Source organism: Xiphophorus maculatus, chromosome 10, assembly GCF_002775205.1.
Source record: "Xiphophorus maculatus strain JP 163 A chromosome 10, X_maculatus-5.0-male, whole genome shotgun sequence".
NCBI classification, from domain to species: Eukaryota; Metazoa; Chordata; class Actinopteri; order Cyprinodontiformes; family Poeciliidae; genus Xiphophorus; species Xiphophorus maculatus.
In genome coordinates, this window is record NC_036452.1 from 14,428,014 (window position 1) to 14,455,930 (window position 27,917).

At 40.3% G+C, this 27,917-nt stretch overlaps 2 protein-coding genes and 1 non-coding gene across 4 annotated transcripts in view; 2 read left to right on the plus strand and 1 right to left on the minus strand.

The window, feature by feature from the left end:
* Positions 1 to 1,447: 1,447 nt before the first annotated feature.
* Positions 1,448 to 1,519, plus strand: trnac-gca. The gene has a single exon. It is a non-coding gene; the product is annotated as a tRNA-Cys (tRNA).
* Positions 1,520 to 2,461: 942 nt separating this feature from the next.
* LOC102234234 (plexin domain-containing protein 1-like) lies at positions 2,462 to 27,511 on the minus strand. 2 transcript variants are annotated; one of them, XM_023340971.1, is made up of 13 exons: positions 26,985 to 27,511; positions 10,175 to 10,344; positions 6,136 to 6,276; positions 5,983 to 6,052; positions 5,705 to 5,827; positions 5,497 to 5,615; positions 5,292 to 5,391; positions 4,769 to 4,864; positions 4,597 to 4,678; positions 4,457 to 4,517; positions 4,252 to 4,375; positions 3,300 to 3,460; positions 2,462 to 3,184 (listed from the first exon to the last, which is right to left on the minus strand). In XM_023340971.1, the coding sequence occupies exons 1-13, from the start codon at positions 27,058 to 27,060 to the stop codon at positions 3,059 to 3,061; spliced, it is 1,449 nt and encodes a 482-aa protein (XP_023196739.1). In that variant the 5' UTR covers positions 27,061 to 27,511; the 3' UTR covers positions 2,462 to 3,058. The 2 variants fall into 2 exon arrangements, with proteins under 2 accessions (XP_023196739.1, XP_005794773.1); XM_005794716.2 differs by having other exon boundaries at positions 6,136 to 6,279; positions 26,985 to 27,509.
* Positions 10,353 to 27,917, plus strand: part of LOC102234487 (dickkopf-related protein 3-like) — a 32,213-nt gene continuing 14,648 nt past the window's right edge. Inside the window, exon 1 of the mRNA XM_023340974.1 lies at positions 10,353 to 12,920. The gene's annotated coding sequence lies outside the window, so the exon portion shown is untranslated. The remainder of the gene's footprint in view (positions 12,921 to 27,917) is intronic.

Genomic DNA, 27,917 nt, shown 5'->3' on the forward strand with positions numbered 1-27,917 from the left:
TGCCTGGAGCGTTCACTTATCCTCGTAAGACGGAATTTTACCGCATTTTATGAGAATATAAAACAAGCAGGAGGACTATAAGATATGATTAAAATTGCATGACCATTAAAAGCATAACTTAATACCAGGACTAGTTTCAGAGTTCTTATTAATAGGATTTTTTTTATTCAATTATTATATTTTTCATAATCAAATACAAACGCTGGTTGGATTTGAACTTAATGTCTATATTTTATTATGTTCAATTACTCATATTGTGGATTATTGTGTGCTAATTTATTGATCCATTACAACAAATAATTCGAATTGTTTTTTCCCCCTGCACCTGAATGCAACATCATCTCCATGATGCAGTTAAAAGAGTAGTCAAATTTGTACTGGATGATATATATCCAATATACATACATCGTATTTTAAAGAATATTTTATGTACGTATTTTATGCACATAAATGACACAAAACTAGCTGCCTTGGCGTCACACAACACAATGTGACGATAAGATCCCAGATGAAAAAATATATACATACTTAAGTGTAGGAAAATCTAATATTCTAAATATTAGATTAGAAATGATAGAAAAATAAATTTTAAGAGTGTTATTGAAACGATTTATTTTGTAAACGAATTTCAATCAATCACGTGTTTGAGATATTTATCATAGCTAACTATTACTGAGTTATTACAGTAAGTAAAGACAGTTTTGTATGCAGATACAGCATCTTAGAACGTAATATTAAAATATGTATTCGAAAGGTAGATAGGTTGGGTCGTAGCATTGAAAAGCTAATCCTCTATAATGTCTAAATGGCTCCATCTGCTGGAAAACAACAAAAATAACAAGTGAGTCCGCCATGTTGTTCTCACACCGAACGTCACCAACACGCCATGTTAGCGCCATATTGTAAGTGGCAGTTTTGGTGAAACGGCGGCAAAAAGATGAAACATGCAACATAAACACGGATTGACTATTATAATTTAATTACATGAAAGATATATTGTTTGATGCATTGACAGAGCTCGATTAAGGTAGGTTAATTAAGCATGTTATCGTTCAAAACTTATTTCGATTTGCAGAAAGATTTACTTTTTTTGTTTCAGTGGTAATAATTATAGACGCTATAATTAGCATGATTATAGTGTGTAAAACGTAATCAGCAAAATGAGTTAAATGTGAAATGCAATGTTTTTCTTTATTTGGAGTGCATATTGTTCGATAATATAGTGTTGTCTTCTGAGGCAAAGTTGCCACTCACAATATGAAGGAAACGCTGACGCGACGTGTCTTATCAGCAATGTAGTCAAAATGATTTCTATGTTGAGCACGAGGTAAAATATAAAATTACGTAAGGAATACACATATATGGAAAGTATCGTACCACATTATAGGAATGACTACCATTTGTTGTCATAGCATCTTAAACATGTGGGTTGACAAGCTAGGAGCGCGGGGGTATAGCTCAGTGGTAGAGCATTTGACTGCAGATCAAGAGGTCCCCGGTTCAAATCCGGGTGCCCCCTGTTTTTATAAATAAACATGAGTTCTAAATCTTCTTCGGGAAATGCTTGACTAAATATACACTTACAGTGTTTGTTCTTATTTGTACATAAACAACTCATATTTAATTTATTGTAGCATTTTACAAAGAATCCAATTAATTTTTTTTAACTTTTTATACCAATAAATATTTATGCCAGGTGTATTTCTGTTATAAAAATCAAATAATGTGTGCTTTCAGATCAGATGCGTTTTTGCCTTTTCTAAACGCATCTGAAAGCAGCATTAAAGTAGTTTCATATCTTATTGTGATATCCAAATAATACAGGATAGGCTGCATTTTTGTATAAGGAAACAAATTAAAAAATGTGTAGTTTTTTTTTAATATGGCTTCCAATTTTTAGGAGCTGTAGTAAAGAAGCAGGACTATGAAAAACTGCTCGGTAATCATGAAGAATATATTTGTTCTTTAGTTAAATACATTACAATTATTGTTTCTGGGTTTTTTTAGATTGTGCTTATTTGGCTCCATCTTGTGGCGGAACAAGATGGAGCCAAATCAGTCTTGTTTTTGAGTAAAATACAGCCAAGCATTTAAAAATCTATTAAAGGGGGGGTAATATGTAAAATCAGCTTTTTTGTGTTTTATATCATGTTATATTGTTATTCCCTGTTATTCAAACAATTACGTAGATGTAATTTTACCGATTTGTAATTTACAGTATGTCTGTCAAATTATATCCGAGGGAAGGTTGTGTGAATTTCACACTAGCCTACATGATTTTATTATGTGCATTACTAAACCTTTAGCTATCCAAGCTTAGATTTTATAAAGGCTCACATTTATCCTACAGGCTTGTCTATCTTGAAACACATTTATCTTCAATACTCACCTGTTGGTATTGCTCCAGCATGTCTGAATAATAAATGTGTTGACCTTGTTTTCATTAAACCTGCAATCAGGATCCACATTGTCCCGCAGCGTTTATTAGAAGACACTTAAACAGAAAGTTTTAGAGAAAACTCTCATACATTGGTTACTCTAAAATCCATTCATACAATAGTTGTCAAGAAAAATCTCAGATGTTCAATAAATTCACTATCACTTGAATAGCTAGATATCTGTCATAGAGAAGTCCACATAGCATCAGTATGAACCAGTCAAATCTTGCGTAGAAGTTTCATCAAACAAAAACACTCCATAAAATGGATGATGAAAAACATAGATTAAGATGAGCTGTACATTGGTTTGCAGTATAAAGGCTTGTTCGATTCATTCCCTGACGGTCATTTCCATCAATAGGTCTAGAAGATCATCTTCATCTTGTTAAACCTCCCAACCATTGGATCACATGGCTGTGTGATGGCAAGACAGCAAAAACAGATAAAGAAAGCTGGGAAGAGCTACAAGAGCAGGTACAGTAAACACTGTCCAGCCACAACGACTGGAGTAAGGACATCTCGTGTCAGTAATCTGCCTGAAAGTCTGTTGTTTTTTTATTCCTTATTTTGTACCACTTCTATGCTCCAGATGGCACGCTCCCTTTAAAAGTTCCAGACATTTAGCAGCAGTGCTCTGCTTCGATGAAACCTTCCTTCTCATGAACGCCAAGTTCGACTTCGGCGTAGGTGGAGTGACAGCTCTGGTTACGAAACTTCATGGAGGGCCAGTAGTTATTTGTGCGTCGCTAAAAAAAAAGAAAGAAAAAAAAAGACAATTGTAATGGTTACTGACCATTGCCTTAATGGTCAGTAAACAATAATTTTGTTCTTAATAATCTGTTGGATTTTTTTTCCTCTCACCTGCATGAGGTAGAATGGTGGAGCAACTGTGGGGTGTGTGTTGATGTAGTAAACTGCCAGTAATGTCAGCGTTACCAGCAAAACTAATGCGGCCACCACCCCTGCTATGATGGCTGTATTCTCTGTTATCCCTCTATGGTTAGGAGAACTGGGCTCTATATCTGAGAATATGGGGGGAAAAAAAACATTTTTTTTCTAAAAATATGTCTGTGGAATAAATTAGATTGAGAGAAACATTACTGATATGTACATATGGGTGCAAATAATTGAAATTTATTTCTGTTTGTAATTAAGCTATATATGAGTTTCACTTTTTTTTTTACCTGAAGTACTAAGCTGGGTCAATTTTTATGACCCTCTGATTTACTGACTTGTATTCCAGTACTCAGCTACCCAGTACTTAGTTCCTGACTCCCTCAGCCATTGATGTTATAGAAACTTCCCTTTTAAATGTAGCAAGGTTTCTGGACAAAGTCCTCTCCACTGTAAAGTGGGCCAGTCTAAGCAGTAATTTTAACCTGCCCCTGTGTTTTGAGAGCTTAGCGAGTGCGGTTAAGGAATCACTCATACAAAATTCGGTATGTATTTTTTAACCAATCACTATGAGCTCATCACCACAATGATCTGAAGTATGGAGTTGTTTTTGAACAGTTGTGCTTCTCATTGGTTTTAAATATATTCATAGGGTTTAAATGTGTTTTTTTCCCTTCCTCCCTTTCCACTGTCTTCCTCATCATTAAGTACAAGTATTTTCTTTTGCAGTCTTACAGATGTATTTTAGGAGACCCTTCACATTCTGTCGGATTTCTAATGCCGTCATGTGGTCAGTTTGGACTGACCAGACTAAGATGAGGTGCAAATCAAAACAGTCTTGAGCAGTGGTTTAGCTTTCTCCACACTTTGCACCTCATGCCATATACTTAAAATTTGCAAAACGTTTGCAAATACTCACCTCTAGTGACTGGCTGCTCTTCGAGGTCTGCTAAGGAAGTTGTTGGTTCGGGGGACAAGTTATTGAACGAGCTCATAGTTGCCTCAGGCAGCATAGGGTTGTAGTCTTCACATTTACCTTTAGACTGTATTAACACACACAGGAGTGAAATAAACCGATAGACGCCCTACTCACCTCTGGGATGTAATGACTCTGGGAATCTCACCTCCTCAGGGCAGTTGTAATCCAGCCACTCTTGTCTATGCCGGTCAATGCCATCAGAACATCTGAAATTCAGAAACAACCAAATTAGAACAAATTGGATCTCTGTGGCAACAAATATCAATAAATTGTGCTTTAACTCACCGTTGGAGTGTGTTGCACCATCCACAATCAGTTGTCAAGTTGGATGTTAGGCAGAGTTCACAGGATGTGTGCTGTAGACAAGCTAGGGGAATCAGACACAGGAGTCCACAGTTAGAACATAGAATAATGATGCTGTGCCATTACACAGAGTCAGATTTAAGACGGTTCTTACTCGGCAGAGGGGTGAATTCAAAGGCAGACCCACTGACTATCTTTGTGGTGTCAATCTCAACACGATGATACTCATAGATGGTACGCTGCTTTGCATCTGCAAGATGAATGTTAACAATTCTCATGTCAAATAGTTATCCTTTCTTGATCCATATTTTTCTCCAATCAAAGCTTCACGTCTTCTAGGGTGTCACCTTTGCACATCTCAAGACTGATGTTTCTGCTTGTTCTTATTTGCAAAAATACCTCAAGCTCAGTCAGACTGGATGGAAAGCATTTGTGAATAGCTACATTTAAAAATATTATTACAATTTCTTGCTTTTCTTATATTGTGCAGCCCTGGTGCTAATGTTGGAGCTTGTTTAAGGTAGCTGCTTTTATTGGTTTGGTGACCCTCTTAATCAGTTTTGATGTCTGCCTGAAAAACCCTGGTACCAGAAAATAACTTTAAAAGATAAGCAGAGTTGCTCTATATGCTTTTGTGAAAACAGTAAGCTTATGAATGCTCATGATTAGGAAAGTACCTGAGAGCTGTGAAGCAGGGAGGATTGCCATGAAAGCATCAGACAGTCCGACTTTAACTGGATGCTCTGTGGAATTAATCTTCTCCACTGGTAAAGGAACCTTCAAAGAAACAGCCATGGCTTGTTTTAGCTTCAATATATCTGAAGCTTGGCATAAGCATTAAGTAAGAAAATGAAATCTAACGAGTTGAAGTCCTGAAGTTACCTCTCTGTAGTTGAAAATAATACTCCCATTACTGTGGAGGGCTGCCTGAAAAGTAAAGGGTCCTTCATTTTCTCTGTCCTTTAGTCGCACCTTGTCCCACTGCACCACAAACAGAGTACCTGACCACATCCAAATAACAAGTCCAGCCATTAGAGGATCTGAAAAAGCTCTTGAGCATCATATGTCTCCTTGAAAAACTCCTACCTACCGTTGTCCATATACCTCACTGTGGAGTTTTTAGAGAAGCTGGGGTCAAAGTTGGCCATAAGGGGTGCTACGTACTGTGTTGCAGTCAGCATCCGATGAGTTATCTCGCCCATGAAGATGAACCCTTATGACGAGAACAGATAGAAAGAAGCAAGTCTCACATTAAGCACCGAAATGTGTTACTACTAAGTGTTGTTGGATGAATCACCAAACAAACATTTATCACAGTTATGACCATGCATTTGTTGACATTTGGCGTTACAGCAACATCATACTTACCCCCCGTTGCTACAATAATTTGTCTGATGTTGTGTCCATAGAAAGGGAAATCAAAGGAGAGTGCCACTCTCTGTGAAAATGGAAAAAAAAAAATCTCAGTTCCGGTTGAACTCACGGGAGTAAATTATTTACATGAGGATCTGGTCATCTCACCGCAGCCTGTCGGTGTGTGTTGGACAGGATGCCGTGGATTCTGACTTGACTTTGATGCAGATTGTTCAGGTCAACCCACAACAGTTCAGTTTTTCTGTCTGTTGGACCAAAACTCTCCCAAATGTAGTATTTTTGAGAGTCCTCCTGAAAGAAAACAAACCAACAAACTAACATTTGAAGTTAAGGGAAAAGGTTGCTTTCTTTGAAGTTACTTAAAGCAGGTTTAGGCTGAATTATTTTTGGAAATTAACTTCTGTATGAATTTTGTTGTAAACTAATTATGACTTATTGTTGTTTGTCTTATGAATTTTGCAATTCTTGCAAAGCAAAGTTCTTTTTCTTAGATGGGTTTTCTGTGAAAGACCAACAATATTTAGTGCACAACAAGATGATCTCTTGTTTTATAGAATTTCTACTAATAAAGATCTAAAATGTAAGGTGGAAATTTGTCTCGAGTCCCCCCAGTGTCCACACTTTGTAGAACCGGCTGCCCCTACTAGCTTTGGACATCTAACTGACATTGGTGCCTGTTATTCTTTACTAAATGGTTTAAGCTCAATTAGATTTGATGGAGAACGTCAGTCTACATGTTTTAGGGAATTTAGGTCTGGACTTTGACTGAGATATTCCAACACATACATATGCCTTTGTAGCTCTGGCAGGACGTTTAGTGTTGTTGTTCTACTGAAAGGTGAACCCAAGTTTAAAATCTTTTGCAAAGTCTTACTGGTTTTCTTCCAGTCTTACCATTTATTTAGCTTCATTATCTTCCCAGCAATGATGACCAGCTTCCGTGTCCCTGCTTAAGAAAAGCACCCCACTGAGTGAGGCTGCCACCGCTGTGTTTTACCACCATGGGATGGTCTATTCAGGACAATGTGCAATATTAGTTTTTTTCCACTAACATTGTATGTTGGGAAAAATTTTAATTTCTTGTTGTAAATTGCAAATGTGACTTCTTGTGCCTTTTTTTTTTACAGACATACTTATTACCACTTTATCTTAAAGGCTACATTTGTTCTATGCACAGCAGTAGACCTTTCAAAAATAATACAATGTTTTCATTATCACTGTACAATTTCAAGACATTCATGACAGAAAAACAGGTGTTGTTTAAGGCTTTATAGGCTATGTTTAAGCCTATAAAGTAAGAGGACAAGCCAAAGCAAGTCAAAGTTTATCATCTGGCCAAGTGATCCTATTGTTAGCTTAAAAGTATGTCCTCATTTCTCTGGGGTTCTGTTCATATTTATGGAATATGATACTTAATATTGAAAACTTATAACAAACATTTTGAACATTAAACCTATTTTGAGCTACAAGACATTTCTGAAAAACCTCTCTTAGCCTTCTGATTCATAATCTCCCCCATACGTTTCCACATGGGGGAGCTGTGTACACTTTACACAAATAGCTATGTCAACATACCTCATGTCTCCACACTGATGGCATTATTAATGTATGGTGCACTTCAAGGTGACAGAGAGCAATGGTTCTGGGGTTTAGTCTTGGCTCAGAAAGTGGAGCAGTTAAATGCAGAGCTCTCCCAACCTCTCCGGCTGCTCCACATACAGCAAGCGACCCACTTTTAGCTTTCATCTTCACTGCCTGACACCGGCCTGTTTTTTTTTTTTCTTTTTTCTGGGTGGTGTTTGTGTTTTCTAGGTGGGGAAATGAATAATATACACAGCTGACGGATTTCTTAAATAACCCTGGTTTGGACTCGTGGTGGTATGGGCCAGTTAGCAGGACCCTGGTTTTAAAAAGTTCCATTTTTGAAGTAGCACTAGAATTTCCCATCAGACGGTTTCTAGGGTTTGTACCGCTTCTAAAGAAATTCCAGAGAAAGTCCTTGGAAGTTTTGAGTGGAAAATGCAGTAATATAACTGACCATCACTCATCTTTTGCTAAACACTGCTAGTCAGCTGGATGAAAGAAGGCAATTTGTTTGCTTGGAAATATACATTATGTTGTGAAAACTAAATGGGTACCACTGCTCACTGTTATTAAGGTAATGCTTTCTGAAACTATGAGTGGCATCTCTGTTAAGTAGCTGGAGGCCAACTGGTAACTTGACTAGATAGCCCAATTAATTAGGTAGCTATTTTAAGCTTGTCATACTTGTAGTACACTACAAAACAGAAGAGCAATAACCAATTACTGTTATTAAATGTGTATTGGATTTTTAATTTCTAAGTTTGTGTATTCAGAATAATAATTTACGTATTATTTTTTTATTTTTCTCCGAAGAGTTTTTGCGGCGCAGATAGTAGGCAGACAGGAAAGAGGGTGAGGAGAGGGGGGAAGACATGCGGCAAAGGTCGTCGGGACTCAGGCCTCCAAACGTGGGGCGTGCTAACCCCCTGCGCCACCACAGCACGCCCCATTTACGTATTATTTTAGATTAAATTGGCATATCTTAAATAATACGTTAGCAGTAGGAGATATATTTGTTTGTTCTTTAATAATTATTTACTTTTTTTGATTTATGCTTTTCAATAAATACTTAAAAACTATTGTATTTTTAACAACATAATATCACATCAGATTTTTTTTTTTTATGGAGGCCCACACCTGATGGTGGTTCTAGGTAATTAAGGTCCAATATGTCTCTAGAACCACAAACAGCAACAGAACAGCAGGAGCTCTTGTGAACTTGTCCAAGTGAGCCATTTACGACCACGCATTTGCACGGCTACAGATTCTCGTGGACGACCAGGCATAAAATAAACAGTGCGAGTTGGCAGGTTGAGGAGTTTGTCTGTTTTCAATTTGAAATGAAAAGAAAGGGAGGAACGAACAGTGTATTTCATTTGGATTGAATTTTACTCAGGCCGACTGGGATGAAAGATGAGTTTAGCACATCAGACACAAATTAAACCAAATCAGGTTTGCACAGATTGAATGAAGCAGGCATTTATTAACTGCTTCAAGATTAGCTTAACTGAAGTCTTAGCTTTCCAAGTAAAGAGGGTACTTATCTGCTGATAACTGAAGAAATGTGTGATATCCCTAACACCATCTCGTTTTTATCTTTGGTATCTCCATTAAAATTAAGATCTATCCATTCATTTTTCATTTAATTTGTCAATTAGAAAAGAATGTTAGTTAGTTATTTTTTCAAATTAAGAGAAAATCTTTCCTTCTTGAATTTTTAGTTGTCAATATTGTCCACCTTTTATTGTTAATAGCAGAATGTTTTTTTTTAAATATCAATGATTTTGATATTTAAAAACCATATAAATATCAGTGATGAAAAGTGAGGGCCACCTCACTTTTCATCACACTATCACATTTTCAAAGATTGATATGTATAATCCCCATTTACCATTCAGATATACTTCAATTAGGCATCACATAAGGTGACACCTGTGATTACATTTTCAATTTAAGCTGTTGAAATGTGAATCTTTTTTGTAAAGTTTCCATAAAGTTATATATTTAACCATAAGTTGGCAGCAGAGCTAACGTAGGATTCTAAATTCACCCTGTCTTATTTGTTGCAATAGTCGTAGAATTTAATGCACTATCATAACAGAAAATTGTGTGAATACACCACACTTTTACTATTGTGTTCTTTAAATAAATTAATAGATGTTGTTTACAGATTATCTTGTTTTTCTTTTGTTTTGATTTTGTGATGCACAATGATTTATTTTACTCTATACAGGATTAAGCTTAAACAGAAAATGGACCAATTTATTTCCGAAGTAACCTGATCTTTATCTGACTTATATGATGTTTATTGATGTACCGTATTTAACGACAGAAATTAATGTATGTTATTTGATGCATTTGTTGACTTTTCAGCTTTTGAGCTGCTGATCAAATGACCTATCTGACCTGAGAAAACTTCTCACTTCTCTGGCCAACTGATTGGTGGATCACTGGTCAGTATTTTTAGTAATTTTCCGCAGTGTTTTTCTCAGCCTTCTGAGGAATGTCCCCATAATGAAAAACCTAAAGAGATTATGCACCCAATTCCTAGATAATTTATGAGAAATTGGATGTTCAAAATGCAGGGCCAGGAGCATCTCACCACTATACGGGTCATGTTGTCTGGAAGGGGACTGATATCAACTCCTCCTCCTCCTTCAGCCTGTGCATTGCGGGCTTCTCTGTGTTTTTGTTGGTTCTGCCGGTCTCCCCTGGTTCGTAGAAAACTGGCTGTGTCTCCATCCGTCCTCAGAGCAGTCCCTCTATATGCATCTAGAAGAAGACGTGAATTACAGTGACTGAACTGTATCAACACAGAGTGATTCACGTTAAACAAGTTTGGCTTTCACATCCTGCGCTCACATCTGCACTTTATTAGTTACCATGATATGGATCACTTATGGGCCAACTTTCCCAGGAAAAATAAAATCGACGTTTAGAGATCTTCCAGCAACAAACTGCACAAATGGAGCAAAAGAAGAAAAAACAAAAAAAGAAAACCCAGTGACATATTTTTCCATCTGTCAAGCATAATGGGTCATGATTCATTTTTAACTAATACATCTTACCTAACAACGTAGTATTGACTTCGTTCAAGCCTCAGTTATTTATTGTGTTTAGTTTTGTCGAAACAAGGCTTTCATGCACCAAACACATTCTAAAAAGTATTTTGTCAGTGTATGGATTTAAATTTTTGCTGACCACCAACAGTAGTTTGTGTTTTCACGACATCTGCTCAACAGATTGCAGCTGGAAGCTTAGATTTATTTCCAGCAGATCCATGACTCATGGTTCAAGACTAGTAGATTCAACCACTTGTCCAACTGGGTGAATATCTCTTTAGTGTTCACTGAAAGGCTTAGGGATTACATTTAGTTTACTCACTTTTTTGTGCTGCTTGTTTATTGATAAATTAGCTGAATGAATTTTGAGAGAGGTGGTTATGACAAGACTGAGTCTAAAGTTCAATCTCCTTTGGTTAGGGTACCCAACTCTGATCCCTGAGAGCATCTATCCTGAAACTTTTAGAGACATGGCTTTTCCAACACACCTGAAGCTAATTATTTGATAATTACCAAGCCTCTGTAAAACTAGATGACATGCTGTGAAAGTAATCCAGCCATTTGGTTTAGTAGAGGTGGAGCTGAGATGCCTCTCAAAGTTAGTTACACTAATAGAGCCGTTGGTGCCCGTGTATACCACTTAAAATGTGCTTACTATATTATTTGGTGATACTCTGGACTTTGGTCTTTCCAGTCTTAACAAGATTGTATGTTTGTAAAAAGCCACAGCTTTGTTGTGTCTCTTGAATAATATTAATGTAAGCAAATATACAAGGTTTTCTCCAAAAGGAAACGTTTTCCCACATCAACCTTACTCTTGCGGTTTTACCGGTTGGAACATACAACAAATTGTTGACGGCACTCAATAGTTCAAGGCACTCAGTTATGCTCATGCTTGTAACTCTTTTAAGTTTTTATTGAATTTCATGGCATAAATTGAGAAATAAAAAGAAAAGATTTATGTGATGCTTTATTCATTGAGGAGAAGAAGTCTGGAGAAATGTTGTAGAGCAGTCACTTGGTGGCTGCATAATCAGAAGATGAGAGGGTTTAACTGCACCACAGTAAAGTGTCTGCCAAAGCGTAATTTAGAAGATGTGTCTTGCTTTACTTAAACTCTGTAGGTTTATCTTTAGTGAGATTTTTCTCAACATAAGGTGTAGCCCTAAACTATCACTTAAGTCTAATGCTACACATATGGTAAATGAAGGGCGATGCAAAATATACAGTCAAATTGCAGCTACAGTCAAACACTCTTTGCTTTGATTGATTCCAACAAGGAGAGAAAAAATAAATAAATAAACTGACGCTAACATTGTAGCCAGATATGCTGGAGAATCCTTTCTTTTGAGAGAGCAGTTATCAACTTCAAGTAATTTGCAGATATTTTGTACTGACAGAGGGCAGGAAAAAAAAATTAAAAACCAGTATACATTCAGATCATTTCCAGCTCTAAAGGGAAATATAGTGCCTGCAGACCAGGCAGAGTGTGCACTATGCCTGGTATGCAGGCATAGTGCAGTGGACACCCCAGACCAGCCCTGGGGTGTTCACTAGTTCAACATATGTACTCAGAAATCCCCCAGAAGGAAGCACCCAGGTGACATACTGATCAGTTACTGGAGCAATCTTATTTGACACCTTTCGATATAAAGTATTAATGACTCTATTACGAGCTCCCCCTTGAATAACGGAGATTCTCTCCATATCACTAAACCTTAACCCAGCCATCCAACGGAGGAAGCTTATTTTGGCCATTGGTGTCCAGAATATTGTCCTTTCAGTCATGATCTACGTCTTATGAACATCGGCAAATGCCTGGTTTAACAACCAGGATTAAAGCCTTACTGCTTCTCCTGGATCTGAGGTTCAACAATCAGTTAACACCTCCTTTCCAACAACCTAGAAAGGGTCTCCAACTCCAGTCGTCAAGAGCTACTGTCCTGCAACCTTTAGATACATCCTTGCTCCAATACACCTGAGTCAAATGACTGAACTACCTTTTTACATCATATTCAGATACTTTGTCCAAACACATGGAATTATGAAGCTCAGAATCAGCATGCCTAGGATTGTGCCCTCACTTGCCACTAGGCTCACACTATCCAATCTCTCTTCTTCTACGCTTCTTCTTGCAGGTGTTGTGAAGATGGTATTTTGTTGCCTTTTCACACAGTTCCTGGCCTGAAGACAAAACCCCGCTTCTTCTTGATCCAGAAAGGTGTCGCATTCTCCCAATTCCAGGCGAGGGGGGTATTTTGGGCCTGAAGAAGGTATATAATGAAGGTATTTTTCATTCACGAAAATAGTGTCTGTCCTATGTATAACAAATATATGTGTCGCACTTGATTCAGATCAGATTCAGATTAAAGTTAAAAATTCAAAAGTATGAAAGATAATTCACAAGTGACAATTGAAAACAGATTGAACAAGCATGTCCTATTTGGAAGGAGTGTTAGGAAAAAAAACTATTATCTGAAAATAATATTACAGCATGACTCTTTGTTCCACCGTGTTCCTGCCACTTAATTTCCACATTTAAAAGGAACAAGGGGACACTCAAAAATAAAATAAAATAAACCAGTAAATTAGTATAATGAGGGCTCTCCAAGAGACAAAATGGGACAAGAAAATGAAATGTAGAGAGGCTGTCATAGACTCAGGGGAGAAGACTTTAATGAAAAGTCTTGTATGATCACGATACAGTGGAAGCTTTTTTTTCCCAGCTTCAGAGCATGAAGTTTCCTAATTGGGTCAGATTGACACACTTCACCGTCACTGAAGAACTTTGAAGATGTCAAACAACACAGAAAAAAGATGAAGTGGACTTTTAAGAAGATCGGACACTAAAAGTGGCAGATCATTCACAATAAATTACTTCTTACAGGATAGATGCCACTTTCTCTCAAAGGACTCCTTTTGACTATATTCTAATGCCCCTCACATAGTAATGCTTTCATTTAATCGGTCTCTTTAAGTGGTTTTCTAAACTTTGTGGAGACTGAACTTCATTTTTGCTTTGAAATATACCCAAATCCATCTTATTGCTTGGGGAAACTTCTATCAAAAACACATCTACGGAAAGACCAAGAACGAGCCCTGCTTTGACTTGACTTGATAAGACTTTTGTAGCTTGAGGTCTGGCAGACACATGTGCATATGGACGCTGCATGAAGAATGTGCAAACTGTTGAAAATATAAAAACATCCTGGTGCAGCGGAATCAAGTCCCAGAAGCCTAATAATTCAAATGACAGATGGAACAATCCTGCTGGTAAGTTGCAAATACTGTATCTGCACTGTAAATATGCACTCTGTGTTGTTGCTGCTACTAAATGCATGATTTTTTTTCTCTCTAAATTCAGAGCACTCATAACTGGCAATGTGGTTAAGATATATGCTTTTACAGCAGCACAATGCCGGATTTTCCCCTTTTTTATTTCCAACATATCTCTGTGTGCCAGGAGTGCTGACCTAACTGGGAATCAAAGCTCTAATCCTGCAGGCTTATATGGTGTCATTACAAATGTGCATTAGCTATTTTGAGTCACCTGCGTGGCAGCGGTGTCCATTTTATCGGCCTCCTCAGATGTGTCTGCAATGCAGCAACCGACTTACAAATCTAGTGGGTGTTGGGACTCGCATCAAAGTGGGACACGGCATGTTCAGCCATATACAGCAGCTATAAATGTACAGATTCTGGTTATTCACTCCAGACCTTATGCTCTGGCTTTTTTCAAAATCTCTGTTTAATGTTTCTTTTTCAGATTGTTTATTTAATAAACATCTAATCAACTTTACATGCCCGACAATCACTGTCCACTTTATTAAGTGGCAAATGAGCCAGTCCCACGGTCTCAACTCAGTGCATTTAGGAATCTAGAAGAGGTCAAAATGACTTGCTGAAGTTCCATCTGAGCATTAGAATTGGAAGAAAGGTGTTTTAAGTGACTTTCAGCATGGCATGTTTGTTGGTGCCAGAAAAAACTGAAGTATTTCAAAATCTAATAATCATCTAAGACTTTGACACACAGCCATCTTGTGGGTTTATAGCGCAGGTCTGCAACTTCTGTCTTTCAATGCCACTGTCCTATAACTTTTGGATGCATCCCTGCTCCAACACACCTAAATCATAAAGCTAAATTACATAATTAAGGATGTCAGCAAGTTTTGCAAACCGATCTAGATGTGTTGGAGCAGGGATGCATCCAAATGCTGCAGGGCAGTGGCACTGGATGGCTAAAGAAAAGAATTCTAGTAAGTGGACAAAAATGCCTTGTTGATGTCAGTGGTCAGATGACAAAATGGGAGGCTAGTTTTAGATGATAGGAAGATAACAGCAGCTCACATTACCTGCTGTTAACACCAGGGTTTGCAGAATATCTGGATGTACAACACGTCGAACCTCGAAGCAGCTGAGCTACAGCTTTTACCACTTATTATGGTAAAAGACCATAATAAGTGCTACTCCTGACAACTAAAAACAGAAAACTGAGGGTAGAGTTCATACAGGATCACTAAAATGGACATTAAGTAAATAGAAAAATAGAAAAACGATTTATTTCATTTGGATGGTAGGGTCAGCATCTGGTTAAAAATGAAAGCATGTATCCATTCTTGTATAAACAATTCAGGCCAGTGGTCATTAATTAAAGGCCTAGGAAATATTTTCTTGGCAAACATTGACCCTTGGTGCCAATTTGGTTGCTGAACATGTCCATCCTTTTTTAACTACAGCTTACCTACAGTATCTTATGATAGGTGCGAGATAAAACACAATGCTGCGAAACTATCAGAAATAATCTCAAATTGATTTCTTGAAAATGAGGATGAGTTCACTGTACTCCAATGACCTCAACAGACATCTGATCTAAGTCCAATGGAGCACATTTAGAGTGTGATAAAACAGGAGGTACACATCATGGATGTGTAGCTTACAAAACTGTGATGCTATCATGTGAGTGTGGAGCAAAATCTCTGAAGAAATATTTCTGACACCTTATTGAATCCAAAGAATTAAGGCAATTTTGAAGGTAAATGTGCCCAATCTGGTGTGTGCAAGATGTACCTAATAGACTGGCTAGTGAGTTTAACTTGAAAGCAATATGTGAAAATCAGACCCCAGCTGGTGAAGACTAAACAAAAACTGGATTTTTATGTTCCTAAACTAACACAAAAGCTGATGGCCTTTCAGTCTGGTCAACTGGACAAGATCCTTTATCCAAACATATTCCTTCTGAAAGTAATCTTTTATCAGTAAATTCACAACACATTTAAGTGAGAAAACAGGGAATAAAGGAATGCACTTGGAAGGGAAATGGGAATTATCTGCAGAACTATCAAACGAAAACAAAAGGGCCTGTATTTTTGCTCTAGAGACAAAAAGCCATTGCACACTGTTCACATTTTGAAGTGGAGATATTAGCCAATCTGAAAATATAAACACAATCTGGATTCCTGTGGCAGTAATCTCCTTTCAGTAACTTTTACTCTTAGGAATCATATACCAGTTACCTACAAGTTTGACATTGCAGAACACAGTACTCCTGTTTAATTAGTGTCTAAAAGGGTGATTATATGTATTGGTTTAGATTTCAAAATGATGATAAGTGTTGAAATCAGATTGGAGCTTATAGTGTAGGAGGAATCCATTTGGCACTGTGTGCTCAGAAGCAGCAGTATCCACAACACACTATCACAAACACGAGCAGCTGGAATGATAAGGAACCAAAATGAAAAGATGGAAAAATGACGTCCACAAATGTGTAAATCAATCACACTCAGAGTTTAGAAGCCATCTGATTTAAATGATGAACTGTAGTACCCTGAACTGTTTTCTATTCTGATTTGGAGATGATCATCATTTTTTTAATGCTAAGGATGGGATTCCAATATGCAAATGGGTGCACAGCAGTAATAGATCAGAATGTGCCGTTTAAAACAACTATAAATTTAAACCACAGATGTTAAATCATCAAATAAATGGTATTTTGATAACTGCTATTTACTTTCAGATTTGGCAACTGTTTTAATCCTTAAAGCAGAACTGAAGTCCTTTTTTCCCTGTGAAATTTCAGAATTATGTTTCAGTAGGATCAATCAAGAGAATCTTTCAGAAAAGCTTTGTAATTTTTTCAGCATGAAACTCCACTCATGTCAGGCTTATAGACAAGAGGATTAGCCACGACATTTCCAACTTCAAAAAGCCTTCATTGCGCATGTATGTGAGTGCAACGAGACTTAAAGCTGCAATATGTAACTTTAATAAAAAAATAAATACATTTTGTTCAAACTGTCACTATACCGTCAGACAAATATTCTGTGAAAAACAATCAAGCTCCTCTGGCTTCTCCCAGTGCTCCCAATTCTAGCTAGAAATAACCTATCAGAGCCCGGAGGCGGGTCTTTTGTGGCGCCGCTCATCCTCTTCCCGTTTTCCTCCTCGCTCTCTGCTACAGCTTTGTCCCGTCAGCAGATCCTGTTGTGAATACTCATGCTAGCCAGCATGGCCACCGATGATGGTGGATATATGATTTTCCTGTAATGGTAGGCCTAAGTTGTTTCTCCCCGATTGTCATGTTGAGGTCAATCTTTCGAACCCACATGCGCAGAACACACTCTGGAGACGGGTAACGGTAAAGGTGATTTATTAAATACTGTGCAAACAGGAATGTACAAAGGTGATCCGGAACTGGTGCTCGTCTGTGTGGTTCTGGATTTCTGGGTGGAAATAAGACAGGTAAGAGGGGTTTCAGAGATCGTGGGAATGCAGTCCAGCCAGAGACCTACTTGCCGGTGAGCTCGTCAGAGCACGGAGAGGTGAACCGCTAGGATCCGGAGCTGCAAGCTGGAACGAGGGCGTGAGTTTCTCTAGAGGGCGGACAGGTGGATGGAGGGAGATCTCTGACAGGTGCCAGAAGGGATCCGGTTCGTAGAAGTTCGGAGATACTCAGGGCTTCACGGAAACAATCTAGGAAAGGCAGCACAAGAGGAGGTTACTTGGAGAATAGGTGGTCGGAGGTGAGCAACAATGATAGTACCATCACAGGCTAACACTCTGGCACTGGAGTGTCGGCGGCTCCATCCTGATAAACCCCTCCAAACAATGGTAAGTGGCAGCAGGTGTGCCGCTCCAGGTTCACGCCCTCCGGAAGGTCCCAGGATGCCCCCTGGTGGAGAAACTAGAGACCCCCCAACCAGCCTTCCCCAGATCCTAACAGTACCCCCCCCTCAATGACCGCCACCCGGCGGTCCAGCAGACCCAGAAGGGAGAGAGGAACGGTAGTCCGAAATCAGAGACGGGTCAACAATATAAGAGGAGGGAACCCATTGACGGTGCTCAGGGCCATAACCCTCCCAGTCCACTAAATATTGCCAACCCCTACCCCGCCTACGGGAATCGACAATCTGGCGGACAGAGTAAACGGGGCCCCCTTCAAACTCTCGGGCAGGCGGAGGGGGTTCTGGTGGCGGGTGCAAGGAACTGGAAACAACGGGCTTGATTTGGGAAACATGAAAGGTAGGATGAACTCTGAGTGAAGAGGGTAGCTGCAGACGGACCGCTGATGGACTGATAACCGATTCGACTTTGTACGGCCCAATAAAGCGGGGGGACAGCTTCTTAGACATAGATTTTAGCGGTATATCCTTGGTCGAGAGCCAAACCTGTTGACCGGGAGTATAGACAGGTGCAGGTTTCCGTCTGCGGTCAGCAAACCGGCGGTTCTGTTCCAGGGTGCGATTAAGGGCGGACACCGCAGTCTTCCAGATGGCCCTGCAGCGGCGGATGTGGTGTTGCACTGAGGTGACAGCAATGACCTTCTCATCTGAAGGAAACAACGGAGGTTGGTAACCTAATGAGATTTCAAAAGGGGAGAGACCAGTAGCGGAGGAGACGTGAGAATTGTGAGCATACTCGACCCACGAAAGGTACTTGTTCCAGTCGGTGGGGTTGGTCGATGTGAGGCATCTGAGCATAGCTTCCAGCTCCTGGTTCATGCGTTTAGTTTGGCCATTACTCTGTGGATGATAACCAGAGGACAAGGAAACCTTAGCCCCCAAAGCTGCACAAAAATGTTTCCATACCCGCGCTACGAATTGAGGTCCCCGGTCAGACAGTATCTCCTGCGGGATGCCATGTAGTCGAAAAACGTGCCTGACCAGGAGCTGAGCCGTCTGAAAGGCAGAGGGGAGTTTCTTTAAAGAGATCAGGTGGCAAGCCTTGGAGAACCGGTCAATAACTGTGAGGATGGTGGACATACCCCCCGAGACGGGTAGTCCTGTAACAAAATCCAGAGCAACGTGAGACCAGGGTCGTTTAGGGGTAGGAAGCGGTTGGAGCTGACCAGCCGGAAGTTGATGGGACGGTTTATTACGAGCACAGACGGAGCAGGCTAACACATACTCCTTAATGTCCTTGTAGCTCGACGGCCACCAGAATCGACGGGATATGAGCGAAATGGTTCTACTGACCCCTGGGTGGGCAGAGAACTTGGTGGAGTGCATCCAATTGATGAGTCTCGGTCTGACAGAAGCGGGTACATAAACCTTGTTGGGAGGACCGGTACCAGGATCGGGTTCAGATAATTGGGCTTGTTTTATCAGATCTTCAACCTCCCAAGTGACTGACGCGATGGAACAATTGGGGGGCAGGATGGGGGCCGGAGACCTGTCAGAATCGTCAGGGGAGTACAACCGGGAAAGCACGTCTGGTTTAGTATTTCTAGAGCCAGGGCGATAAGAAATGGATAGGTTAAACCGGGAGAAAAATAACGACCATCGTGACTGTCGGGGGTTAAGGCGCCTAGCAGTTTTCAAATAGGCAAGATTTTTGTGATCGGTCCAAACCAGTACAGGGTGCGTTGTGCCCTCCAGCCAATGTCTCCACTCTTCAAGAGCCAGTTTGATGGCGAGCAGCTCACGGTCTCCCACATCATAGTTTCTTTCAGCTGGAGACAATCTGCGGGAGTAAAAGGCACAGGGATGAGTCTTATGGTCAGAGTCTGAAAACTGTGAAAGGACGGCTCCTACACCAGAATCTGAGGCGTCCACCTCAAGGACAAACTGTTTGGTGGGATCAGGTTGGACGAGTATGGGTGCATTAGCAAATAACGATTTTAGCTTCGAAAAGGCGGCGTCTGCTTCGGGAGTCCAGGAGAAGGTGGTCTTGAGTGAAGTTAGAGCAGTTAACGGCAGGGCGGTTTGACTGTAATTTCTAATAAACCGCCTATAGAAATTTGCAAACCCGAGGAACCTTTGGAGCTGTTTCCTGGTTTCCGGAACCGGCCACTCTAGAACTGCTCTGATCTTGTCCTCTGATGGTCTGACCTGTCCACCCTCTAAGACATAACCGAGAAATGTAACAGATGGTTGATGAAACTCACATTTCTCAGCTTTGACGAACAGCCGGTTCTCCAGTAACCGCTGGAGAACAAGACGGACATGTTTCTGGTGTTCTGGAAGACTTTTAGAATAAATCAGAATGTCGTCAAGGTAGACAAACACGAAAACGTTCAGAAAATCCCTCAGGACATCGTTTATCAGGGCTTGAAAACAGGCTGGGGCATTAGATAAACCAAAAGGCATGACTAAATACTCGAAATGGCCTAATGGGGTCTTAAATGCAGTTTTCCACTCATCCCCATCCCGTATGCGTAGGAGGTGATAAGCATTTCTTAAATCCAGCTTAGTAAAGATGGTGGCTCCTTGAACAGGCTCGAACGCAGATGAGAGGAGGGGTAATGGATATTTATTTTTAACTGTGATTTGATTGAGACCTCGGTAATCAATGCATGGTCTGAGAGACCCATCTTTCTTTTCAACAAAGAAAAACCCCGCCCCTAACGGGGAAGACGAGGTGCGGATTATTCCTGCATCAAGGGACTCCTTAATGTATTTTTCCATGGTTTCTCTCTCTGTCCGGGAAATATTGTACAAGCGACTGTTAGGCAGGGGAGCTCCGGGTAACAGATCTATCACACAATCGTACGGCCGGTGCGGAGGGAGTGACAGTGCTTTTACCTTGCTGAAAACCGCGGCTAAATCGTAATACTCCACCGGAACAGCTGAGAGATCAGGTGGGTCTGCCTCCTGCTGGCCCTCCGGTGACGGACCTGGCGGCAAGGCTGAGCGGAGACAAGACGAGTGACAGTTAATGGACCAGGAAATTATGTGTCGTTCAGACCAGTCGATGTGGGGATTATGACATTCTAACCAGTCGAAGCCCAGGATGATAGCGGAACTGGCTGCGGGAAAAATAAAAAATGAAATCTTTTCATGGTGATTACCAGAGATCAGAAGATTCAGCGGAACAGTTTGGTGGGTTATCTGATGGAGTGCTCTGCCGTCCAGAGCTGAAACCTTCAAGGGGACCTTTAAAGGAACAGTTTCAATGGACAGTTGTTGCGCGAGGCTGGAATCCATTAAATTGCGCTCACAACCGGAATCAACCAGGGCTGAAAGCGTTATAGATTGATCGTGAACAGAAAGAGTGATGGGTAATAGTAAACGAGGAGATTTTTCTTTAATTTGATAGTCCGCCAGCCTCCTCGCATCTACCAGCGGACCCTGGCTTTTACCTTTGTTGGACAGGAAGCGATGAAATGGCCCGCTGCGCCGCAATACAAACAGAGTTTGGCATTCATTCGTCTCTGCCTTTCTTCGGGGGAGAGGCGAGTGTGCCCTATCTGCATGGGCTCTGCTTCTGCTGCCGGCGGAACGACTGCAGTAGAAAGGTTTGGTGACAAGCCCTCCACAGCCACTCTCACAGATGGATTTCTTTTACCTCTAGCCCGAGCGCGGGTTCTGTTATCCAAACGGATAGCCAAACTAATCAACTCCTCCAGGGTCTTGGGCTCGTCTAAAGTTGCTAGTAAGTCCTTTATGTTATCTTGGAGGGCGTTGTAGAAAGCACTTTTAAGTGCCGGAGGGTTCCACCCAGACGCCGCCGCTTTAATGCGGAAGTCAATGGCAAACTCAGCTACGGTTCGCTGACCCTGTTTAATTTCTAGCAGATCTCGGGAACTTAAAGTCTTGTCTGAGTCTTGGTTAAACGCTTGTTTAAATTCTTTCAAGAACTCCTCAAAGGTGCAATCATAAGTTGTGGATGAAGAAAACCTCGACTCTGCCCAGTCTAACGCCTGGCCTGATAAGTGGGAAATTATGAATGAGATCTTGGCTCCGTCATGGGAGAAACAGTGCGGGGAGTGATTAAATAATATAGTGCACTGGAAAAGAAATCCTCTGAACTTACTCCCGTCACCTGAGAATCTTTCCGGGTTAGGTGGCCGACACTCTGAAGACGTGGAATGGACTACGGCTGCTGCGGTACTGGGACTGGGTGGGGGAACTGGTACAGGTTCTGGAGACTGCTGACGGGATGACTGTAAAAAACCTGCGATTTCATCAAGACGGTTATTTGCCTCGATCTGGCGTTTATTTAGTTCTCGTAAAGCAGCATCGTGGCTTTGAATTAGGGAATGTTGTTCCGCTAAGCTTCTTCGGAGTGCATCTGCTGGGGTCTGTTGTTGGCCAGAGTGTTCTGTCATGTTGAGGTCAATCTTTCGAACCCACATGCGCAGAACACACTCTGGAGACGGGTAACGGTAAAGGTGATTTATTAAATACTGTGCAAACAGGAATGTACAAAGGTGATCCGGAACTGGTGCTCGTCTGTGTGGTTCTGGATTTCTGGGTGGAAATAAGACAGGTAAGAGGGGTTTCAGAGATCGTGGGAATGCAGTCCAGCCAGAGACCTACTTGCCGGTGAGCTCGTCAGAGCACGGAGAGGTGAACCGCTAGGATCCGGAGCTGCAAGCTGGAACGAGGGCGTGAGTTTCTCTAGAGGGCGGACAGGTGGATGGAGGGAGATCTCTGACAGGTGCCGGAAGGGATCCGGTTCGTAGAAGTTCGGAGATACTCAGGGCTTCACGGAAACAATCTAGGAAAGGCAGCACAAGAGGAGGTTACTTGGAGAATAGGTGGTCGGAGGTGAGCAACAATGATAGTACCATCACAGGCTAACACTCTGGCACTGGAGTGTCGGCGGCTCCATCCTGATAAACCCCTCCAAACAATGGTAAGTGGCAGCAGGTGTGCCGCTCCAGGTTCACGCCCTCCGGAAGGTCCCAGGATGCCCCCTGGTGGAGAAACTAGAGACCCCCCAACCAGCCTTCCCCAGATCCTAACACCGATTAGCACATCGAGCAGCGAGTATGTGACGTTTAACGTTAAGTGACAGCGCTAAAACCCTCCTCCTGGCTCTGATTGGTTGTTTTTGATTGGAAGCGGTGCATTTATTCAGACAGTGATAATAGCTGAAGGAGGACATAAAATAAATAAAGCGGTTATTAAATTTTTGAAGGTAACAGCATTATATGTAAGAATTTAGATTGGGGGAGATGCTCTGGTCCACACTCCAGCACAGTAGATGGCGATAATACATCTTAACGTTAGATGTCACCCGCCAATAAAAATCACAAAGAAGAAGAAGCTGAAGGAGGAGAACGATCTTTTCAGACCATCTGTCTCATAACATACTGTCACACCATGATGGCAGTTTTAACAAATCTGTAAAAAAAAAAACATTCCTTATAAAAGATACATACTGACTGCTAACTGCTTTAGCAGTTGCTGCACATTAGTGGTTAATATGTTAACGACAAACAAGGCCCCAACCAATCTATTCATCTCAAATTGTTGTCACTTGTGAAAAAAACCCCACAAATTATGCAGGCAATGGCTAAACATCTGACCTCAAAGGAGAGGTTCACCTTTACCCGACAACTCATTGATCAATGTTGTTTAATACCTTCCATGAAATAACAGGTGACACTGTAATAATCCTAACAATGAATGAATGCACTCACAGTTGGATTTTTGTAAATTTGCTTTTTCTTTTTACACATCCTTACCAGGAGTGCCCATAAAGGTGGAAGGCACTGCAAGCAATAACAATCCTACCTGCCAAACCACTGAGGTCTTGATTGCATAAACACAAGTTGGAAAACTAGTATGCTATTACTGGCAGATAAATCAAGGTGGGCAGCTGCACATTTGTGTAACAGTAGAAAGAAGCAATTTACTTGAATACTGCTCTTTAATTTAGGGCAAGACTTGTGTTTTTATATTTAGTGTCTTTCTAACCCAAAAGTCCCAACAGATTATCCATAGAGAGCGATACATTTAGGCTAATTTGGAAAGAAAGACCTCCAGTGATGGAAAACCTTAGCCTGTTGCTTTGTTTCTTTTCTCTGATTTGTTTCACACTTTGGTGTGAGGCCAAAAGTCTGCAGATCAGATGGCACTCCTGGCAGCCCAGGAGGTTCATAATGATTATTGCTGATGTGCAAATAGCAACACGCTAAAAGTATGTGCTTACTGTAATAAACTATTATTGCTATGAGACTACTACTGCATACTGCGGTGCACATGTTAGCAGTTAGCTGAAAGCAGTGCAGCACTACATTTTCCATCTTCTTGCCATTCTCAGCTTTTTCAAATAAAGTTCAAATTTTAACTCACAAGTAGGATATCAGTTTGAACACACATGACTTGCATGTGTAGACAGGGAATTTACTAGTGGGCATGATGGAACATTCTTGAAAAACCAAGCATGACAGCAGAATCAGATGGTTTCAGCTGAATCACAATGATCAGAAGGCCTACCTGTATCAGTAAAACGAGACAATCTGCCTGAACTGGTGCATAGAGAATTGCCCTCTTGTGAACCTTTCACTGTTGCATTTTTTACTGCTGATCGATTGCAGATGTGCAGCCTGTCTTAATGGTTCAGTCCAGTTCTGCTATCGCTTTTCTGTTACCCAGCTGGAGAATTAAATGATTTGTAAAAGACATCTACCTTAAACTGTAGTCATTTGTGAGGGGTCAGAAATCAATTACTGACTAGTGGGATTTCAGCTGATTACCTATTATTAGCAATGTCGGTAGCAGACACAAATATATATCTATATATCTATATATCTATATATATATATATATATATATATATATATATATATATATATATATATATATATATATATATAGATATATATATATAGATATATATATATATATTTATCAAACTAAGAGACAAACATTTGTAAAAACCACACAGATTTAGCTGGCAATAACATTAGTTTAGAAAGCACAATAGATTTCAGTTTGTCTCACTGTGTCTTTAAAATTACTTATACTGGCTTAAAGTTTTCATGTCACACCAAACTTAAGTTTATTTTTCTCAAGATTCCATGTGACAAAGTAGTGAATTACTGTGAACCAGAAACAAAATATGTATGATTTTCTTAATGTAACAAATACAAAATCTCAAAAGTGAGGCTCACGTATTCAATGCCATTTGCTCTGATACCCATAAAAAAAAATCAAGAGCAACTAGTATATAAATTAATTAATAAATTAATCTCAGAATGAGCACACCTCATTCATGTTGTTGTTGTCAAACAACAACAACAACAATAATAATAATAATACAGACCTTTGGGGACTTAAATAACATTATATGTAGGCCTCAAATGTTTGCTAGAGAACATAAGTGAACTAATGGCATCAAGAAGACCAAGGAACACAGCAGACAGGTTAGGATTAAAGTTTAAAGATTAAAGAAAGAGATGTCTAAAGCAGGATTCAGCGTCTCACAGAGCACTGTTCAATCCATTATCCAAAATTCAGGAGCAACATGGCACCGCTGCAAATCTGCCAAGGCCAGAAGAACATTTATCTGAAAAGCAGCCAAGAGGCACATGGTAACTCTGGAGGACCTGGAGAAATCCCCAACTGTGGTGGGAAAATCTGTTAACTGGTTATTAGTCATGCACTCCCCAATAGTTGTGCAATCCTCAAATCTGGAGTTCCTGAAGAAAGTCAGTGTTGATGTAAAACCATAGGAAGTGCAATTTAATCTTTATATACTAGTTCCTAAATTTGAGAGTCATCATCCACACCTGATGTGAACAACAGCTCTCTGAATCAACTTGAACACACAATCCCCATAGTGAAACATGGTGAGTGATTATATTGTGCTGATGGGATGCGTTTCTTTAGCAGCTTCAGAGAGCTGGTCAGAGCTGATGAAAAGACGGATGGAGCTAAATACAGAAAAATCCTGGGCGAAATTATGGTGGAGGTGGCAAAATACTTGAGACTTCAGGCAGAATAGCAACTCTAAGCATGCAGCCAGAAATAACAATCAAAGTGTGTTCAAATGTTAAAATTATCAATTCAAAGTCCAGGTCTATATCTAGTTTGAAACTTCTGATTATACTTGAAAGCTGCTCTTCAAAGATGCACATCATCCAATTTGACTTCGGTTAAGTAAAAAAGAATGGGCACAAATTTTAGTCTCAAAATATGCATACCTGGCAGAGACATACCTCAAATGACTTCCACCTGGAACTCCAGCAAAAGGTTGTTCTACAAAGTATCAACAAACAATGCATGATGCACTGAAATTTTTAGTTGTAAAATATGTTGAAAACTATGTGTCATCTTTCTTTATCAGAATTGCACACTTCTTTGTGTTGTCCCACCACATCAAATCCCAGTGAGCTAGTTTAAGAGTTATAAACTTTTCCGAGGTTCTGTATATATGGAGGGGTTGTCTCTGTGGTCTCTGTGCATTGGGTCGTCCTCTGCAGAGCTGGGCCCTGGATCAGAGAAACTGGGACCACAGGAGAGGCCAGAAAAACTGGAGCACCGCTGATTGTCAGCGTAGGAACAGCAGCAGAGGAACGGGGGCTGGCTAAAAATAATGTACCTCTAAGGAGAACAGAAATACATGCATGCACATGTACACACTTACTGACACTCGCTGACAGGATGAGAGAGGAGTATAAAGCATAATGCACAGAACAGGTGAGAATTTTATTATGAAATTCAGCAAAACAAAACAGTAACAAACTCTGCAGATATAATAATGATCAGCTCGGCTGCTGCTCCTTCAAAGTTCCCTTCCTTTGCAGTGAGCCTCAATTCCTAAAATTACTTGTTAACCTCAGAGAATATTTCACACAACACAACACTTTTTTTCTGTTTCTGGAGCAAAATCTTGACGTTAAGCATAGCCTTACAAACAGCTTATCTTGGCAATTTGAAGGAAATATATGGGACCTGTTAACACTTGGCAAATTCTATATGCAATATATATGCAAATCAACAAAAAGTCCCAAAGGATGTTTTAAAATAGCCCTGATTTCCGAAGTTGTGGCAGTTTGAAATCAGGTACTTGTTTTTTTTTATTATTTCTGCTTCCAGAGATTTTTAAAGCTGTCCTCTGCAGCAGCGGACTGTCTGTTTTCACAGGAAGTCAGTTAAAATATTAAGTTATTTGGCTTACCTTTCCACTCTTGGGCCCAGACTCTCCCGAGCTCAGCCTGGGATAGACAGATGAGAAGAACAGCACAAAGCCCCATGTCAGGACAGCTCTTCTCCCTCCGTCCCTTACTTTTATCGCCCCTCTCCTTCTTTTTCTGTTTGTCTTCCTGCGTTGCGTGGAAAAACGGACGCCTCGCTCCTGCTGTCCCCTACCTTTCCTTGCTGTTTGTTCTCCTCCTTCTCACAGCTGCTTTCTCCTTACTTCACCCAGGGGTTCCTGCTTTTCTCCCTCCTCTGTCTATCTCCCTTCTCTAGCCTGCGTCCTCTTCAGGCCCTCAGAGCAAATCTTGTGGTGATGAATCCATGGTTGCAAAGGAGATGATAAACAGCTGGAAGCTTCAGTGTGAAGTCTCTCCTCTCCTCTACTCTTCTCTCCACTCCCACTCTCTCTTAAGGCTGTCGTTTTTTCTCGCTCTGCTTGAATTCCTGACCATTTCAGAGAAAGTGTTCCAGATTTGAGCAACACTTTTCTAATAAGGACATATTCAGACATTTATTCAGTTTTATTTTGCTCTAATTTAAAGAGTGTTAGGTGGAAGGTGCATGTCTCCCCCACGTGGAAGCATGCTGAAACCGTTACACGCTGAAACCGTAGCTCACGTCTTGAAAAGTACTTCCCCTGTGGGTTTAAAAAAAAGTTTTTTAATGGTTAGACAAATTCTTAAGAACATTTTATTTATGCTTTCGTCACTATAGACGGAAAATAAAGTCTATACTAAGGTTAAATTGTGTCTTTCTACACATTTTAATTCCAATATGTTGGACATTTGTACGGGATCAAATCTAAGGAGTTCTCCATTGATTTATTTGTCCAATATTTAAAAAATGAGTGCAAACATTCACAAAATTGGCCAAGTGGATGGATGGATGGACATGATGACAGATGAATGACTGT

Excerpts from the sequence above, each read along its gene's own strand:
- LOC102234234 (XM_005794716.2), bottom strand. The coding sequence starts at position 27,060 with ATGGGGCTTTGTGCTGTTCTTCTCATCTGTCTATCCCAGGCTGAGCTC. Across the intron at positions 4,679-4,768 it reads TGAATTCACCCCTCTGCCGA|CTTGTCTACAGCACACATCC; the intron begins GTAAGAACCGTC and ends TGATTCCCCTAG. Across the intron at positions 3,461-4,251 it reads AGAGCAGCCAGTCACTAGAG|ATATAGAGCCCAGTTCTCCT; the intron begins GTGAGTATTTGC and ends CCATATTCTCAG.